At 38.1% G+C, this 20,757-nt stretch overlaps 1 protein-coding gene across 1 annotated transcript in view; it reads left to right on the top strand.

Moving 5' to 3' along the window:
• ITGA1 (integrin subunit alpha 1) overlaps window positions 1–20,757 on the top strand; it is a 167,258-nt gene that overhangs the window by 132,667 nt on the left and 13,834 nt on the right. The window contains exons 16-23 of the mRNA XM_025270534.2: window positions 4,076–4,242; window positions 5,739–5,875; window positions 7,852–7,962; window positions 10,037–10,246; window positions 13,347–13,427; window positions 13,862–13,938; window positions 16,975–17,064; window positions 18,906–19,008. Of these exons, the coding sequence (XP_025126319.2) occupies window positions 4,076–4,242; window positions 5,739–5,875; window positions 7,852–7,962; window positions 10,037–10,246; window positions 13,347–13,427; window positions 13,862–13,938; window positions 16,975–17,064; window positions 18,906–19,008 (976 nt within the window). The remainder of the gene's footprint in view (window positions 1–4,075; window positions 4,243–5,738; window positions 5,876–7,851; window positions 7,963–10,036; window positions 10,247–13,346; window positions 13,428–13,861; window positions 13,939–16,974; window positions 17,065–18,905; window positions 19,009–20,757) is intronic.

Genomic DNA, 20,757 nt, shown 5'->3' with positions numbered 1-20,757 from the left:
AGTAGCTGAGTAAAAGAAGAGAAGCTAAAGGTAAAGGAGAAAAAAGATATACCCATTTGAATGCAGAGTTCCAAAGAATAGCAAGGAGAGATAAGAAAGCCTTCTTCAGTGATCAGTGCAAAGATATAGAAGACAATAATAGAATGGGAAAGACTAGAGATCTCTTCAAGAAAATTAGAGATACCAAGGGAACATTTCATGCAAAGATGGGCACTATAAAAGATAGAAATGCTATGGACCTAACAGAAGCAGAAGATATTAAGAAGAGGTGGCAAGAATACACAGAAGAACCGTACAAAAATGATCTTCATGACCCAGATAACCACGATGGTGTGATCGCTCACCTAGAGTCAGACATCCTGGAATGCGAAGCCAAGTGGGCCTTAGGAAGCATCACTATGAACAAAGCGAGTGGAGGTGATGAAATTCCAGCTGAGCCATTTAAAATCCTAAAAGATGATGCTCTGAAAGTGCTGCACTCAATATGCCAGCAAATTTGGAACACTCAGCAGTAGCCACAGGACTGGAAAAGGTCAGTTTTCATTCCAATCCCAAAGAAAGGCAATGCCAAAGAATATTCAAACTACCGCACAATTGCACTCATCTCACAGGCTAGCAAAGTAATGCTCAAAATTCTCTAAGCCAGGCTTCAAAAAGTATGTGAACCATGAACTTCCAGATGTTCAAGCTGGATTTAGAAAAGGCGGAGGAACCAGAGATCAAATTACCAACATCCGTTGGATCATGAAAAAGCAAGAGAGTTCCAGAAAAACATCTACTGCTTTATTGACTTCGCCAAAGCCTTTGACTGTGTGGATCACAACAAACAGTTGTGTTTCCACAACTGTGTGGAAAATTCTGAAAGAGATGGGAATACGAGACCACCTGACCTGCCTCCTGAGATATCTGTATACAGGTCAAGAAGCAACAGTTAGAACTGGACGTGGAAAAACAGACTCGTTCCAAGCAGGAAAAGGAGTACGTCAAGGCTGTATATTGTCACCCTGCTTATTTAACTTATATGTAGAGTACCTCTACATATATGTATGAGAAACACTGGGCTGGAAGAAGCACAAGCTGGAATCAAGATTGCAGGGAGAAATATCAATAACCTCAGATATGCAGATGACACCACCCTTACGGCAGAAAGTGAAGAAGAACTAAAGAGCCTCTTGATGAAGGTGAAAGAAGAGAGTAAAAAGTTGGCTTAAAACTCAACATTCAGAAAACTAAGATCATGGCATCTGGTCCCATCACTTCATGGCAAAATAGACGGGGAAACAATGAAAACAGTGAGAGACTTTATTTTGGGGGGTTCCAAAATCACTGCAGATGGTGACTGCAACCATGAAATTAAAAGACGCTTGCTCCTTGGAAGAAAATCTATGACTAACCTAGACAGCATATTAAAAAAGCAGAGACATTACTTTGCCAACAAAGGTCCATCTAGTCAAAGCTATGGTTTTTCCAACAGTCATGTATGGATGTGAGAGTTGGACTATAAAGAAAGCTGAGCGCCGAAGAATTGATGCTTTTGTACTGTGGTGTTGGAGAAGACTCTTGAGAGTCCCTTAGATTGCAAGGAGATCAAAGCAGTCTATCCTAAAGGAAATCAGTCCTGAATATTCATTGGAAGGACTGATGCCAAAGCTGAAACTCCGATACTTTGGCCACCTGATGGGAAGAAGTGACTCATTGGAAAAGACCCTGATGCTGAGAAAGATTGAAGGTGGGAGGAGAAGGGGACGACAGAGGATGAGGTAGGTGGTTGGATGGCATCACCGACTCGAAGGACATGAGTTTGAGCAAGCTCCAGGAGTTGGTGATGTATAGGGAGGCCTAGCATGCTGCAGTCCATGGGGTTGCAGAGAATCAGACATGGCTGAGCAACTGAGCTGAATTGAAATTTTTTTAAAGATAAAATCTATGATTTGAGATGTATGATCTTTAGAATAATCATAATGCTGTAGGTTTTAGATTTTTTTTAAGGAGTTAAGATACATATCCAATAAGAGAAGTTTGAATAAATAGATGTAATAAATAGATGTTCATGTATTTGTTGGAACAGTATGCTGCTGCTGCTAAGTCACATCAGTCATATCTGACTGTGTGTGACCCCATGGACAGCAGCCCACCAGGCTCCTCTGTCCCTGGGACTGTCATAATGTTCTAATAAAAACAAAAATATTGGAAAGTTGCTTGTAATTTTTTTAAGTAGGTATGCTTATATATGTATTTGGGCCAGTGTTTATATATGCATATGTGTGTGTATGTGTGTGTGTGTGTGTGTCTCTCTCTCTTCTCTCTCTATCTCTCTCTCTCTATATATATATGTATTTATATGAATAGTGATTAGTGCTGGGTGATAGAATTACAACTGTTTTGTAGTTTTTTGTTTCTTTTATTATATTTTCATATTTTCTATGGGTAAATTGTTTTAAGATAAAAAATATATAATTTTTTAAATGCAAAAACATAAACAGAGTCTTATGTATTCACAAGATCGTTGTTGCTGTTCAGTCGCTAAGTCATGTCTGACTTTTTTGCAACCCATGGACTGTAGCTCACCAGGTTGTTCTGTCCAAGGGGATTCACCTGCCAAGAATACTGGAGTGGGTTGCCATTCCCTTCTCCAGGGCATCTTACCGACCAGGGACTGAACCCACATCTCCTGCATTGGCAGGCGGATTCTAACAGCCAGTCTGATTGCAAAGCAAAAGCCAGATAAAGGTATTTAACAATTATACTGGCTTCATTCTAAGGCATTGACCTCAGGCTCCATATACTCTCTTGCCTAATTTTGGATTACTGTGCTCTCACTTTGGATTAGTGGAAATCACCAGACATTGGAATTAGAAAGACTGGGTTTAAATCCTAGTTTAAATCCCTGGACAGCTTCTGACAAAATAATCTCTCAAAGTCTTGGTTATATGTAAAACAGAGAAAATAATATGTCTTGTCATGAAAGTTAATTTAAAATGTAAGTGAATAATAAATAGAATGTGTATAAGAATAAATAGCACAGTGCTTCTCGTGCTATTCTGCTTCTCTTTCCTGGAAACAGGAGCAGGGCTGACCCTACAAGAAGAACAGACAAGTATTAGAGTGCACCAAAGTTGTCCAGGGGTCCTCTGGACTCTTCCCAGGTTGGGAACAAACTTGAAGGTGCTGAAAATATGGTTTTGGTTCTGAGGTTGCACCTGGCTACTTGATTTCATCTCTTTTCTATCATAGGCAATTACAGTTCCTTGGCCTATCAATTGTAGGGAATGAAGATTAATTTGCCTTGTAACTTTTGGATTTCCTAGCTGAGACTTCTGTAATAAAAGACGATTAGCAGAACAAACTAAAACAAACAAAACCCAGAAAATACCCAGAAGTTTATTAGAACATATATACCTCATGTATACATGGGAGATAATGAATAACTCTCTGAGGTAGCTTAGAATTCACACTTAAAAATTATCTTAATAGGGAAAGGAAAGGGAGATGTAGGCCTCCTAGGGAAAATGGATGATTTTTAGGAAAGATGAAGAGGCCCTTAAAAGAACAGATGGGAGGTAAAACAGTTTGTAACAAAGTTTTTCCGGGTGTGGTGTCCACTGCAGCCTCCTCTCCTGTGACAAGTCGATCTTCTCTGGTTGATGACACTCCTGTGGAAGGATTTATGACAACTGAGTTCTCTTTAGAGGATGCATCTTTAGGCAGTTAATTGGAGTTCTGAGAAAGCTTTTCAGCATTTGTTGTATTTTAAGTGCCCGCAGTTCAAATGATCAGTATACCAAAGTGGCATGCTTTGCGGAGGCGTGTCCTGAACTCCTATAGTCGTATTTTAGGGTGACATATTCTGCCACCCTTCAGAACCCAAAGCCTAACATGGCTCCAGAATAACCAGGTGTCTTCAGAACGTCAGGTACAATCTCTTCTGTATCAAAGCTTCACGAGTGAAAGGCATCCTGAGAATCCACACTGCGCACAAAGAAGAATCATCTCGGATCACTCACTTGGCACTCCCGAAAGGATGGCATGCATTAAAAGTAAAAATAGTGATCCCCCGTGGCTTATGCATTTGCAGGTCTCGAGATGTGGCTGTCGTTAAAGTGACCATGAATTTTGAACCCAATAAAGTGAATATTCAAAAGAAAAACTGCCGTGTGGAGGGAAAGGAAACGGTGTGTATAAATGCCACGGTGTGTTTCAATGTGAAATTGAAGTCCAAAGAAAACATGGTTTATGAAGCTGGTAAGTGTCATACATACAGAAGTACTTTGGAGCAGGAGGACAGTGTATTCTATTTGCTCCCACAGGATGAATCCCGTAAGATGGTGTATTTCCCTCGATGATAGGAATCTTACATCACATTGCCTCTGTGAACATACTGAACCTTGAAAAAAATTCTAACATAGAAGGAATGGGTTATGGAACCTGTAAATTCTGGAGCAGAAACTACATAGTTATATTTGGTTGCCTTCCGTAGTTGGATTCCGTATTTCTCCTCTGGCTCTCCTATTTACCTTGAACAATCAAGTGCCAGAGAAAGAGAGAGAAAGAGACACCAATCCTAAGGCAGAGTTGAAGACTGGGCTCTCTCCAGTAAGACTGGTATTACAAAGGACCTGAATGCCCCCACCTTCCTGAGATCTCTGCCCCAGTCAGAAGGTGACCCTTGTTTTTTGGGGTCACACAGATCCCATGTGTGTTCTCAGGCCATTACATCAGCCTGGGTATCCCCTTTTTGCCTATATTCCACAATTCCTAAAGCAGTTTTTAATGATACTGAAACAAGTTGGAGCCAAAACTGTGAAGCATTGGCTGCCCAATAGTAGTTTAGACTGCAAACCAAATATAAGTAGAATGAGAAAAATGATTAATCTTTAAAATCTATTTTCCTTAGCTTGTACTACATGTGCCTATTTATGATCTGCAATAGACCTCTGACTGGAAGATAAATGAGCTATAGGAATGTAAAATAATGACTTACGTTATCATATACAACATTATTTGTCTTATTTTTATGTAGTAATTAAGCAAGGAAATAAGATTGCTGCCTTCATGTAAGGTATAAGGCCTAACTTGTTTTCCTTATCATGGTATGCTTATTTTTTTTTAACTTTTATTTATTTAGCTTATAATGTGGTCCACTGGAGAAGGGAATGGCAAACCTCTTCAGTATTCTTGCCCTGAGAACCCCATGAACAGTATGAAAAGGCAAACTGCGATTCATGGGGTCGCAAAGAGTCGGACACAACTGAGCGACTGATCTGATCTGATCTGATCTGATTATATCCTTTGAATAGTTGAAAATGACATCTTTTATAAGTTAAAAATATCATTAATGTATATTTTTGCCTCTGTTGAAATACAAACATAGTCAATATTCTAAACAGGGTCTAACATTTCTAAATTAAAAAAAAAAAAAAAAACTAAGTGAAAACCCAGTAAACATACCCACATGATCAAGAAATTACGTGGTATGTAGGTAGGTGTGTGTAAACATACATATACATTTTTAAATAAGTATAATTAAACATTAAAAGCCTTGCAGACTTGGAGAGTTCTTTAGAGTTCCTCAAGATTATCTTCATGACTGCAAATACCATTGAACTACAGTAGTGTGAATATGCTGAATAACTTGAGTGGTTGCTCTAGAGATTTTCCTATAATATTAATGAGCTGGATCATATGATAATAACCCCAAATAAACATGTCTGCCAATTATTCTTTTTTTATTTTTATAGATATGCAGTACCGTGTCACATTAGATTCTCTAAGACAGATATCACGGAGTTTTTTCTCTGGAACTCAAGAGAGGAAGATTCAAAGAAACATCACAGTTCGAGAGTCAGAATGCACTAAGCATTCCTTCTACATGTTGGCAAGTAAATCATATATAATAGCTGACTTATTCCAGCTCAAAATAAAATAGAGATGCCTTATTTCAAGTCAGTCAATCTTAACGTTTATGTCAAAGTACAAATCATGAGTTAAACTTTGTTCACTTTTCTTAGAAAATCACAGATCTGATTTTCTAATTTCCAAATGTATATCATAAAGCTATCTTTCATATTCCTTCTGTATGTTGTCAGACATTCATATATTATGGAACAGTAAAAGGCACGGTGCACCAGCTGATAGAGATCTTGTATTTCATTCATTTATTCATTTCATTCATTCAGTCTTTCAACTTGAAAGCATCACTGAACTTTTGCAGGCCTTGTCTGTCAATTGCGGCTCAGTGGTTACCTGCCCTGAGGGGGAACTGTTGGGCCTTATGCTTTCTGGGGTCTGTTTTTGTCCATGGAACTACGTGTTTCACTCTTTGACTTTAGGCTGAAGGGAGAATATCTGTCATTTTCCATCATCTGTAAGCTTTATGCTACCTGTTTCTATTTTAGTGGATGAGGGAGCCTTGGAAAGCAAATTATTAACGTCTAGAGATGGCTGCTAAGCCAGTTTGAACCATTTGAAATGCATTTTATTGGATCACTGTGCACGTGGAGCAAGAGTCTCTTAAAATGTATATGACACTAACGAAAAAGAAAAGCAGAACAGATGTACTGAGAAAACACTGATTTTAGTAATGGAGATTGAAACTTAGAGACTTGAACATGATCTTGGAATTTTACATGAAATAAGCCTATTTGCCCCCACTTCTGACTTATTTCATTATTCCTGTTGAATATTTCATATTTTAAAAATATTGTGGCCAGGGGCAGGAAAGTGACAGAAGATATGCAAGCTGGTGTGCCACGTTTATTCTTTCTCAGTGATTTTCAAGTCAATATTCCTCACGACATATATCAAGATAAGCTTTTTTGGTCAACATTGAATTCAGTCTATGGTGAGAAAAATAAAAATGGAGTTAATTTTCTCTTTGCTTCATCAGAATTGAAACTTTGGGAGTTAGGACTTAGATAAAATTTGAAAAGGTGTGAAACCAGATTTGGCAGTGCCTCCAACCTACTCACTGTTGTATATATTTCTCCAAAAATTTAGCATCTAGCTATATCTAAGCACTGGTATTGAAAGGAATGAACTAGTTTCCAAATTTCCAAAATACTTCTGGATTTTGATGGATACTTTAACGTTTGTTATGGAGTCAGCCAGGAGAGAATTTGTAGCCCAGCTTACCTACATTCTGAGTAATTTTGACAAAGTGGTTTAGTTGCTTAGTTTTATTTATCTGTAAAATAAAGTTTTATTTTATTTATCTATTTATTTATTTATCTGTAAAATAAAGATTGTAATTATTATGTGTCTTGGAAGATTGTTGAAATAGTTCTCAATGTGTATAAAGCTTATAATTCTGGCCATGCCATAAATGATGGCTGTCACTGATGGTAATAAAAACAATATTGATCACATCCATATTATTTTCATATCCTTTCACATTATAAAATTCTTACAACTCAAGGTATATATCACATTAAAGAAATGCAATTCAGTTTAAAGAAGGGTTTCTCTCTTGAAGTTGAGAGATGTTCCTAGAAGTATTACATAGTGTTTTTTAGCTCAAAGTCTCAAGAGAAACAATATTGTTATGCAAGTAGCTTGGAGCTGTACATCCTGACATGGCCAAGTACAACCTATCCATCATTCCAACAGGCCCATCTGAGAAGCTGGACGTGAGTCATATGGTTACAGTTGGAAGCCTCTGTGTTCCGGAAGTGTCTCTTGTCAAGGCAGAAGGGCAGTCTCTCTCTAGTGAAGCAAAAGCCTGATCAGGTCATATGTCAGATCAGGAGCACAATAAGTCTGACAATAAGCCTGATCCATGGGGCAGGAGAAGAAAGCCATCACAGGGCCCAAGAAATATGATGCCAATGACATGTTCTGTGTTTTGACCTCTAGGACAAGCATGACTTTCGGGACTCTGTGAGAATAACTTTGGATTTTAATCTTACCGATCCAGAAAATGGGCCTGTTCTTGATGATTCTCTACCAAATTCAGTACATGAATATGTAAGTCAGATTTTTAAAATTTAGAATGCCTATTTGTGAATATATTGGGGGAAAAACCTGAAACATATAAACAGATGCACACACACAAGCCTAAAGCAATTATTTTAATTTTTTTAAAAAAGGAATTAGATTTTTCTAGACTTTTCTCAATTCTACTAACTTCCTTTTGCTGGAGTTTAAGGGAACTTACAAATGACACCTATTTTTATCTTTTCTGAATTTAGGAGCACTTGAAAGAAAGACATGAGTTGGCCAATTGGAACTCCCCTTTATTACTAATGAACACTGGGTTCCAGGGCATGGTTTGAGTATAATGGGGGTCCTCCTACAGAGCCAGGCTTAGGCCACAGGTAACTAAATAGGTCATTAGCAGTGCTCACTAACCTCTGGCCTTCTGGGGGACCCACTTTGTAAAACTTGCAGAATGGAAATGTGATGTATGCTTCCCCGTGGGCTCACCACTGCCCCAACAGCAGAAGACACAGGAAGGCACTAAACTGTGCTCACCTCATTTATGCTTCCAAGTTCAGTCTACTGTCTGATCGCTGCGGAAGAGTGAGATTGTGAGTGTGGCACTGATGGAATTTGTTACTCATTCAGTCGTGTCTGATTCTTTGTGACCACATGGACTGTAGCCCACCAGGCTACTCTGCCCATGGGGTTTTCCAGACAAGAATACTGGGCTGGGTTGCCATTCCCTTCTCCAACTAATGGAGTTGGGAAGGGAAATTCATTTTCCCCTGCACATATCTTCTGCTTTCCCTTCCTTCCTTACAAGCATATTTACTGTGTGTCTTTCATGTTCCAGGCATCAGAACTTGCAGTTCTAACCTAGGAAACAAGTATTAGGTAGTCATTACAGGACATGCCCTGGAGGAGAACTTCAGAGCTCAAAGGGAACTTCTGCTACACTGAGGTATCAAGGATTAGAAAGTGAAAAGTGAAAGTTAGTCGTGTCCAACTCTTTGTGACCCCATGGACTATATAGTCCATGGAATTCTCCAGGTCAGAATACTGGAGTGGGTAGCCGTTCCCTTCTCCAGGGGATCTTCCCAAGCCTCCCTGGAACTTAGGCCACTGCAGTTGAGACCTGAAGCACAGGAAGGTTTTTCCATCCTATTAGAGGAGTGGAGAGGGCAGTGTTCCAGGAAGAGGTTCCATGCCAAGGTTCAGAGACATAAAAGAAACTCAATTAGCTCACCAGTCCTGCTGAAGCTGAAGAGCAAGGGCAGAAGGTGATGTGAGATGAGACAGGAGGCACAGGCAGGAGCCAGATCACCAGGACTTTGTGCCACTGCACAGACTTTAATTGTTCCTGAAGAGCCGAGGAATGCTCTTGATGGCTTTAGTTGGTTTGGTGATAGCACTGGATTTTGGGGGGTTCTTTTAAGAATTACTTCAGCTGCAAGGTGGAAAATGTTTGGAGGGAATCAAGAGTGGGTATGGAAGACCAGTCAGGGAGTTGTTGCTTTAGTTCAGGGAGCAAGTAAGAAGAGCTGGCTAGAGATAGAGGTGGAAATGCAGAGGCAAGGAGGTGTGGAAGATATTTAGAACAGAGGTAGAGTGGATGGTTCTTGGTGATGGGTTGGATAAGGGGGAGGGGCTGAATGAAGAAGAGGAGTCAAGGAAAGTGCCCAGTTAGGTGGTTTGATCTTTTTCTACCCGCTTGACCGAAGCTATTATGATCTTGAGTACTTGATTCTTTTAAACAGAAAATCTCATGATCAGAGTTGAGTGTTACAGTGTTCTCTCATAACTCTGGATCATGGAGTACTTGACTTATTTCTTTGAAACTGTTCAGTTCTGGCAGATGAAAGCCAGTGAAAAACATCTGTGAAAACTGTGCATTCCTTAAAAGACTGGAAAAATTTATAGCCAAAAGTAAAAATTACGATTTTCCCCTATAAATTATAGGAACAACTATAAAAATTCCTTATGATTTCTGCAGTTAAAGCTGTTCTCTTTATGATCTGCTTATTTTGGAAATATGTCATTTCTTTTATGCAAGTTCATAGGTAATTTTCAATAATGCCTAGCTAAATTTTGAAAAAATGCTTTTCTGTGACCATTTCAGATTCCCTTTGCCAAAGATTGTGGAAACAAGGAAAAATGTGTCTCAGACCTTGCCTTGGATGTATCCACCACAGAAAAGGGCCTGCTTATTGTCAAGTCCCACAATGATAAGTTCAATGTTAGCCTCACGGTCAAAAATAAAAAGGACAGTGCCTATAACACCAGAACCATAGTGAATTATTCTCCAAATCTAATTTTTTCAGGAATTGAGGTAAACCTTCAGTTTTATATTTGTTTATTCTTGTAATAATCATTCATTTAATGTACTTTTCATACCACTGGGGTAACTTTTATTACATTGATTTTAGAAGACTAGAAAGCATTTTGTACAGAACTAGCACTTACTAATGATGAAAGGACCAAATTTTTTTTAAGTTTTTGTTTTGATGTATTTCTTTAGAGGTGTATGACTTTTCTTGGATTCAGTATCCAGAAAGGATCGCTGATGTACCAAAACTGTAGGCTTCACAGAAGACTTCCATCACTGAAATTGAGACTAAGTCAAGAAAAAATAAAATCAAAAGAGTTTAACAGAAGGGCAGAGAAGGAGCAGTACATTTGCTGAACAATAATAAAACATTTATGTGCATAAAAATCAAGATACCATTCCCCACTTTCTATGCATGATCCTTACATTGGCAAGGGAGTTGTATTAAATGACTTTGTCTCATTGTCATGACATAAGGGTTTTTTTTATTATTATTTTGGCAGTAACATATAGCTGCAAAGATGCTCTATCAGGATTAATTAATACTTCCAAATTTGAACTTTGCATTTAATTATGATCTCTGAATTAACTCCCCTGAATTAAAATTCTGTATATATTTATATGAATTAGTACTATATATGATTGATATTAAAACCAAGTATGCTTAATATATAGAATATTAAAACTTTAATTGTCCAAGTTCTGTAAATTCAGATTTTCACTGATATGTGTGTGTGTGTGTGTGTGTGTGTGTTAGTCACTCAGTCATGTCCGACTCTGCGACCCCCATGGACTGTAGCCCACCAGGCTCCTCTGTCCAAGGGATTCTCCAGCCGAGTACTGGAGTAGGTTGCCATTTCCTTCTCCAATTTATTAGGACATCACTCAGGAACATGATACTAAGATCGGCTTAAAAAATGTCCTATATTACTGCCACATAGTTTAGATTCAGTGAAGAATGTTAAGTAAAAATCTCAAAGAGCAAAGCAATGCCAGGAAAATAGTACCCCTGAATTTTTCTGAGAAAAGAGACCTGTATTGAAAGTCACTCTCTGTGTCTTCTTCAGCTGACTTCATGGTGTTGGCAGAGAGACAGAGAAATCAACGAGGCCTCTCTCTAAATACTTCTATTTACCATAACAATCCTAATAATAATAGTTTTTTCTTGAGTCGTATTATGTGTCAGATACTGTTCTATAAGCTTTATTTAATTCTCATTAATTCCTTTGCAAGTAAGGTGTTACAGTACTGCAGAGATTCTAAGATAAACCCTCTTTTTACACTTTAATGCTTCTGTAACTGCATTTTACAATTGATATGCTTATTTTATGGGTGGCATTATTGTTTCCTTTTTGTTGTATATAAAATACTGGTGAGTCTCACATTCAAAGGTAGTTTCAATTTGATGAGATAGAGTTTGACTAACCCCCAGTAGATGGAAAATCAGACCCAGAGAAGAGAGGAGTCCTGATGAGAATAAAGCTAACAGTGCAGGGCTCAGAGTTTAAATCCTGGTGGTCCCAGGTCCAAGCTCAAGCTCTTACCCACTTCTCCAGTGACGACCATTCACTGTGGACTTCCACATGGTCATCCTGCCGGTATGGATGATTTCCTACAAACACCTGCTGACCCTGAGGCAGATGGTGTTAGTCCTCCCGGTTTTCAGTAGAAGATCCAAACAGGCTGGTGTGACATGCTTCGTTCCTACCCCCGTCCTTACTGAGGTGCTGTAAGCACCTCACATTTTCTTGAGCTGTGGGACAAGTGATCTTAGAATGCTGTTCAGTTCAGTTCAGTTCAGTCACTCAGTCATGTCTGACTCTTTGCGACCCCATGAATTGCAGCACGCCAGGCCTCCCTGTCCATCACCAACTCCCGGAGTTTACTCAAACACGTCCATTGAGTCAGTGATGCCATCCAGCCATCTCATCCTCTGTCGTCCCCTTCTCCTACTGCCCCCAATCCCTCTGAGGATCAGGGTCTTTTCCAATGAGTCAACTCTTCACATGAGGTGGCCAAAGTATTGGAGTTTCAGCTTCAGCATCAGTCCTTCCAATGAACACCCAGGACCCATCTCCTTTAGGATGGACTGGTTGGATCTCCTTGCAGTCCAAGGGACTCTCAAGAGTCTTCTCCAACACCACAGTTCAAAAGCATCAATTCTTCGGCACTCAGCTTTCTTCACAGTCCAACTCTCACATCCATACATGACTACTAGAAAAACCGTAGCCTTGACTAGGCAGACTTGTTGGCAAAGCAATGTCTTTGCTTTTTAATATGCTATCTAGGTTGGTCATAACTTTCCTTCCAAGGAGTAAGTGTCTTTTAATTTCATGGCTGCAGTCACCATCTACAGTGATTTTGGAGCCCAAAAAAATAAAGTCTGACACTGTTTCCACTGTTTCCCCATCTATTTCCCATGAAGTGATGGGACCAGATGCCATGATCTTCGTTTTCTGAATGTTGAGCTTTAAGCCAACTTTTTCACTCTCCTCTTTCACTTTCATCAAGAGGCTTTTTAGTTCCTCTTCACTTTCTGCCATAAGGGTGGTATCATCTGCATATCTGAGGTTATTGATATTTCTCCCGGCAATCCTGATTCCAGCTTGTGCTTCTTCCAGCCCAGCGTTTCTCATGATGTACTCCACATAGAAGTTAAATAAGCAGGGTGACAATATACAGCCTTGATGTACTCCTTTTCCTATTTGGAACCAGTCTGTTGTTCCATGTCCAGTTTTAACTGTTGCTTCCTGACCTGCATATAGGTTTGTCAAGAGGCAGGTCAGGTGGTCTGGTATTCCCATCTCTTGAAGAATTTCCCACAGTTTATTGTGATCCACACAGTCAAAGGCTTTGGCATAGTCAATAAAGCAGAAATAGATGTTTTTCTGGAACTCTTGCTTTTTCGATGATCCAGCAGATGTTGGCAATTTGATCTCTGAGACTTTCCCAAAAACTATACTGTGAAATCTAAGCAAGGCAGCTTCTAAGGCACAGCTGGGGAAATCTGAGCTCAAGTATTTCAATATATTCAAGTATTTCAGTCAAGTTCAAGTATTTCACCTGCATATCTGATCTAATTCTGTTTACTTTCTCTTCCTAGGCTATCCAAAAAGACAGTTGTGAATCCAATCATAATATCACATGTAAAGTTGGCTATCCTTTCCTAAGAAAAGGAGAGATGGTAAGCAGATTATAGAAAATACATGTGGCAATTGGATACAAAAAATAATATGCTCAAAGCCAAAAATATAAATGTTTCTAATGGATGTGTTTAGATGGTTGCTGGTACTTGAAGTTTCTGTTTTAAAGAGACTTTAGTAATGACCATTTCATAATTACAATGTTTATGATTGTGATCTGGTAGACAGTGGTAATACGAAAAAATAACAATGGGTGGGATATAATAATGTGATAGTGTTGGATCTGTATGTAACATCTCTGGTGTGTTAAGATGTTTTCACATATATCTTCTCCTTTACTCATGAAATTTGCATTATTAATTAATAAATGAGCAATTTTATTTTAAAAAGAAAAATATTTATATTATTTAACACTTTAATGCAAAAATTCTACTTTAGTTTCTTATCTGTTACTAAAGATATTTTTATTTTATAGGTAACATTCAAAATATTATTTCAGTTTAACACATCTTATCTCATGGAAAATGTGATCCTTCATTTAAGTGCAACAAGGTTGGTTCCTGTGTGTACATGAGTGTATGTAGATGCCTGCAAATAATTTCTTTCATATATTTAAAATGTTCTATAGACTGACTGGAACTTCTTACAGCTTTTATGTGATCAGTAGAAGTAGAAGGCAGTGAACCCCTTTGCTTCACAAAATCATCCTTATGAATAATTAGCAAAATAGAGAAATTTTCATTTAATAGAAATAATAAACCTAATTGGGTTAAACCACTGGTTCTATGAGCCATAAAACATGTTGTAATCACACATCACTTATATCTGGCAAATTGCATTTAAATCCATTAAAAATTTTATAGGCTTTGCTAATTTAAAAACTTTTACAGACTGCCCATCAAAATCAACTGAATCATTAAAGAGACTTAAAATTTTATGATACCCTTTTGTAGTTTAATAAATTTTATTCAAATCAGTCAAAGCTTCTGAAAGATGGTATAGACAATACACAAACGAAAAATAGCAAAAGTCTAATAAGGAAATTGAAATAGTACTTACCTTTTTTCTAAGAGTAACTGTACGCTAGACCATAAGCAACTTGAGGTAAACTTTTATCATTTGTTGTTTTATTCCCAGTTTAAAAAAAAAATCTAATAATTGAATAATTACAAATAAATGTAAAGTGAGTGAGTGAGAAAATGAATTAAATGGATGAGTTAATTCTGTATACTCAATTCAGTTCAATTTAGCAAATACTTATTTGAACTCTACTATGGACAAAATAGGCCTTCCCTGGTAGTTCAGCTGGTAAAGAATTCACCTGAAATGCAGCAGACCCTGGTTCAATTCCTGGGTCAGGGAGATCCCCTGCAAGAGGGAGAGACTATTTATTCCAGTATTCTTGGGCTTCCCTGGTGGCTCAGATGGTGAAGAATCTGCCTGCGATGTTGGAGACCTGGATTCGATCCCTTGGTTGGGAAAAATTCCCTGGAGGAGGGCATGACAACCCACTCCAGTATTCTTGCCTGGAGAGAGTCCCATGGACAGAGGAGCCTGGTGGGCTATCCATGGGGTCACAAAAAGTCAGACGGGAAAGAGTTGGACAGGACTGAACGACTAAGCACAGCACACACAGCACATGGACAAAATACTGACTTTGTCCCTTAAATAAGGGGATGAAGCTCCTCATGAAGGGAATATTACAGTAGGGGACTGAGACTAGTATTTAAATTATTATCAGACAGGATAGAATAGGGAAAATTTATTAAAGAACTAGAAGCCATGTGTGGAGACTTAATGGAGGGTGAAATTATATCTACTTGGCAATGAAAACCCAAGAAAGATTTATTAAGGAGGTTATAAGTAAGAAGGACCTTAAAGAATGGGTAGCAATTCAGAGAGGTTGGTGGGTTAGTTAGATAGAATGTTTCAAGTAAAAAATGTACAGCTTGAGCAAAAACACAAAGGGAGACCACTAGATCTATTTGGGAATGTTGGGTGATCAATTTTAGTGCAAATATAGGAGAATACATAAAAGAATAATGGAAGATAAAGATAAAAGAATAATGGAAGATAGTGCAAATATAGGAGAATACATAAAAGAATAATGTACATCTTACCATGGATGGTGAGTACTGAATTGCGAAATGAGGCATCTTTTCTTAGTTGAACAGGCCATGAAATGTTTTTGAGGGGTGAAGTCATATGTACAGAGCTGTTTCTTTCAAAGGTTAACTGGGCTGCAGTGTGGAATGGGTTAGAGGCAGGGGCCATTTACAGCAAAAGCCCAATCACACATATATCTATAACCCAAGACAGGGAGCTGCCTTCACTGCCTCATCACTCATATCATACTGCTAATATACTTGGGAATAAACAGAGCCATTAAAGGGTACCCGTTGCCCATTTTGTGAGACAAAATGCTAGGTGCTTGGTCACTTGGTAGAGGGGCATATGTGATAATAATAATAAAAATTAATACTTACTGAGTATTCCCTATGTCCTTGGCACAATGTTAAGCATTTTACACTTGTTGCTCACTTATTATTTATTAAGAATTTAATCATAAAATTCCCATTTTATAGATGAAGAAACTGAGGCCTGAGGTACAGAGAGACTAAACAACTGTCCCAAAGTAGGTCAATGTCCAAGAACAATCTCAGACCCTCTGGCCCCAGAGCCAGTGTTGGTACCTGTTATAGCACTTGTCCATGCTTTTTTACTTAATACAGGAGAGTATGAGATATGTGTATGTACATATAAATGTATAAATATCTAGGCATGCATTTAAATAATATATAATTGAAATGATAACTAAAATCAGGGAGGAAAGTAGGTGCTCAACAAATAAGCACCAAGTACAAGGCATGTGCTGTGCTGTGCTTAGTCACTCAGTCATGTCTGACTCTCTGTGACCCCATGGACTGTAGCCCACCAGGCTCCTCTGTCCAAGGGGATTCTCCAGGCTAGAATACTGGAGTGGGTTGCCATGCTCTTCTCCAGGGGATCTTCCCAACCCAGGGATTGAACCCAGGTCTCCTTCATTGCAAGAGGATTCTTTACTGTCTGAGCCACTAGGGAAGCCCAAGTACAAGGCATGGAAAGACTATTAAGTGAGAAGACAAAGGTTTTAGATTTATTCTCAGCTATGTACTCCTGAGCACGTCTTTTCACAATGGCCTCATCTGTGATGAATAAGAATCACCTGTGTGATTTATATAAAAAAACACAATTTCATGAATCCTACTTTGGGCCTACTAAATCCATATTGTTCTAGGAGAAAAGCCCAGTAATCTGTGTATTTAACCATTGACCCAAGAATACTTATTATTCACACAGAAGTTTGCAAAACCTTGTAGTAAATCAGTGTTATTTTCAACTCTCGCTGCACTTGAGAATCACCTTAGGGTCTTTTAACAATATCCATCTCTGATCTCCCTCTCCACACTGAATTTTTTTTAAATCAATAATTCTATTTTGTGTGTGTGTCTTTATTTAGTTACCAAAATAAACTTTTCATTCGAATGCTTAGAAAAGTCTCTAAATAGCCAACGGTTTAATGATTTGTCTGACTGCTGTGTTTTCCAGTGACAGTGAAGAGCCGCCTGAAACCCTTTTTGATAATGAAGTGAACATTTCTATCCCTGTAAAGTATGAAGTTGGACTACAGTTTTTCAGGTAAGGAGAACCCCACACTTCAACTTGTTGCCTTCCTGTTAACTCAGTGGATCTCAGCTTGTGGTCCCTGAACGTGGGTATCAGAATCACCCGGAGCTTCTTAGAGTGGCAGATTCTCTAACCTTACCCCAGACGTACTGAATAAGAAATTCTGGGGAGGGGGCTCAGAAATCTGTGTTAAACCCTCTGGGTGATTCTCATGCACTCTAAAAATTGAGAACCAGCATCCTAAATAATCTGAAATGTGAGGTGCTACTAATACCAAATTGCATTAGCAGTTCAGTCTTAAGTCCTAAATGCAAGCTGAAGACCCAGAAATCCTCCATGAAGGGCAGTGTCTGTAGAAGTCCAACATATTTCTTGGCTCTTATTCTCATTGTGTGGGATCTGATTATTCTGCCCATCCTGGACATTCAAGGTTAAATCATTGTTTACTGACAAGAGGTATTTATTTCCTTCAGGGGCTTCCCTGGTGGCTCAATAATAAAGAATCCATCTGTGATGCAAGAAATGCTGGTTAAATCCCTGGGTCATAAAGATTCCCTGGAGGAGGAAATGGCAATCCATTCCAGTACTCTTGCCTGGGAAATCCCATGGACAGAAGAGCTTGGTGGGCTATCGTCCATGGGGTTGCAGAAGAGTCAGACATAACTTATCAACTTGTTGTTCAGTCGCTCAGTCATATTCGACTCTTTGCGACACCTTGAACTGCAGCACGGCAGGCTTCCCTGTCCTTCACCAGCTCCCAGGGTTTACTCAGACTCACGTCCACTGAGTCGGCGATGCCATCCCACCATCTCATCCTCTGTCATCCCCTTCTCCTTCTGCCTTCAATCTTTCCCACCATCAGGGTCTTTTCCAATGAGTCAGCTCTTCACATCAGGTGGTCAAACTTAAAGACTAAACAGCAACAAAATGTATTTCCTCCATTATTCGTAAACCATCCTTTTTTGTAAGAATTTCTAAGCTATCCAAACACCAGTTATGTTAGTAAATTTGCATGAGCAGGACTCCAGGCTTTTGCTAAATAAATATGAGCCGTGTACAAAAAGTACAAAAATCTGTGTCATTTATTCTGACTCTTGTCTGTTATTAATTTATTTTCTATGGCACTTTCGTTTTACTAATAAAAGACCACAAAAATGAAAGGATTGTAGGATATACATGTAGATTTTGCATATATATCTTAACCTTTAATTCTATTCCCTGTTTTCTATATTTTTACTTTCATTTCTCTTGGTACACTGACTTATCCCAAGAATTTTTCACTTATTTAAAATCAAATTTTGGCAAACATGTATTTTTTGTCTTCTCTAAACCGAAGTATTGCTTTTAAATATGTTTATGTTATATTTCCATCTACCAAGTTCATCCAAAGAACATGGAGTTTTATGAAAAAGATTGAAAGTTTTATGAAACTTTTATGAAAAATATTTTAACAGTAAATACATGACTTTAAATTGTGAAAAGGTAACAAATTGTTAAAATCTACTTAAAATTCAGCACTATTAAAAATACTAGGTTTAGCCTGATTATTCACTAAATGTAGATGATATTAATAAATTCATGAAAACGCTTCATGTATCAATCAAACTTTTACTTTCAAAATTATACATATTTTAGTATTTTAAGCATTGGTAACTATTGAATTAAACTGTAATCTTTCTCACCCTCCTCAAAGATTTAACTTTAGATTTCAGGGTAAAAGAATTTGCATTTGATTTGAAATCTCTTGAAGTACTTATTGTGGGGTTCCTAGTATATAGAAAGAAAAAGTGAGGTCAAGTAAAAGTTACGCTTTGTTTTATTTTACTTTTTGTCTTCCAATTAATTCTCTTAAGCTCTGCAAGTGAATACCATATTTCAATTGCGGCCAATGAGACTGTCCCTGAAGTCATTAATTCTACTGAGGACCTTGGAAATGAAATTGATATCTTCTACTTGGTAATAAATTACTTCTAAATTAGTGTTGTGAAAGAGGTATTTGTAAGTTTAGAAGTTAAAGTATTAACACACATACAAATATGTTGGTTCAACAGTTAATCTTTATATTTCAGCATATTTCCCTTTATAATTTCTTTAAATTAAATTTATATAATTTATTTAAATTAAAATAAATCTATAATTTAAAATAGTTTTATTTAATTTTTTATTTAGGGCCTCCCTGGTGGCTCAGATGATAAAGAATCTGCCTGCAATGCAGGGGACCCGGGTTCAATCCATGGATAGGGAAGATTCCCCTGGAGAAGGGAATGGCAACCCACTCCAGTATTCTTGCCTGGAGAATCCCATGGACGGAGGAGCCTGGTGGGCTACAGTCCATGGGATCTTAATTTTGTCTGGGCTGGGTCTTCGTGGCTGCACCGGCTTTCCTCTAGTTGTGGAGAGTGGGGGCTACTCTCCAGTTGCAGTGTGGGGCCTTCTCATTGCCCTGGGTTCTCTCTTGCTGTGGAGCACGTGGGCTCAGTAGTTGCGATTCTCGGGCTCTAGAGCACAGGCTCTGTAGTTGCGGCACACAGGCTTAGTTGCTCCACTGCATGTGGGATTTTCCCAGACCAGGGATCAAACCTGTATCCCCTGCATTGGCAGGCAGATTCTTTACCAGTTAGTCACCAGGGAAGCTGTAAAATAATTTCATTTAAATTGGTGATAATTATACTTTCAAGCCACTTAAAAGACCCAGAGCTCTAATTCCCTCAGAAGACACAAATTAGTTAGAATGACTTCCTAGGAAAAAATAAGGAACCAAGTAGACTCTACCTATAACCACATAGACTTTATTTGCATTTTTTAGTATAACTAGAAAAACACTTTTAAAAAAATAACATGACTATTTCAAAAATTGTCTTGATAATTTCCTTTACTGAACAAATAAATTGGTAACTCATCCTGCTTCTTGCTACATTTTATGTGTTATACCATAACTCACAGTGTTCCTACTAATGTCTCCATAAATAAAGTTTTATGTTACAACCTTTATTTTTATTTTTGAACCCTTCATCACAAGCTTTTCCTAACCATTATAGTAAATAATTATGGATTTGAGCCAGGCTGTCATTTTAGATCATGCCTTACAGATACAGACTCAAGTTATTGTTACTCAAGTAAAAAGCATCCAACTCAAATGACGGGTTTAAGTCTGTATTCAAAAGAATGAAATAACACAGCATTGTTAGAAGATGGTCTCAGTGTCTTTGGGAATTGGCTATGATGAAAAAGGAAATTCTCTTACAAAGTGGAAATAAATGTATACTATCAAGAATATTTCATTGTTTTTATTTGTGCCTTTTGCTGAAATGCCTCAGAAAGTTAGTATAACTGCCAGTCACTCTACTACTGGAATAAAGTTTTGAAATGTAGGCTACCAGTTTTTTCTAGGCCCATTTACTTTTCCTAGATTAGAGAATTCAGCAAACAAGGAAGAAAGGAAAGAAGAAAGGAAGGAGGGAAGGCCAATTCTCTGTCTACTACTGGAATAAAGTTTTGAAATGTAGGCTACCAGTTTTTTCTAGGCCCATTTACTTTTCCTAGATTAGAGAATTCAGCAAACAAGGAAGAAAGGAAAGAAGAAAGGAAGGAGGGAAGGCCAATTCTCTGTCCAGTGCCATAAAATCCTCTACATTCATTTTTGGATTCAAAATATTATACAACTTAATTAATCAATTAAGAAGCAAAATCTTATGTAAGATGGAA

Source organism: Bubalus bubalis, chromosome 19, assembly GCF_019923935.1.
Source record: "Bubalus bubalis isolate 160015118507 breed Murrah chromosome 19, NDDB_SH_1, whole genome shotgun sequence".
NCBI lineage: Eukaryota > Metazoa > Chordata > Mammalia > Artiodactyla > Bovidae > Bubalus > Bubalus bubalis.
Note: the sequence above shows the minus strand (reverse complement) of the source record. Positions and strands in the feature narration are given on the sequence as shown.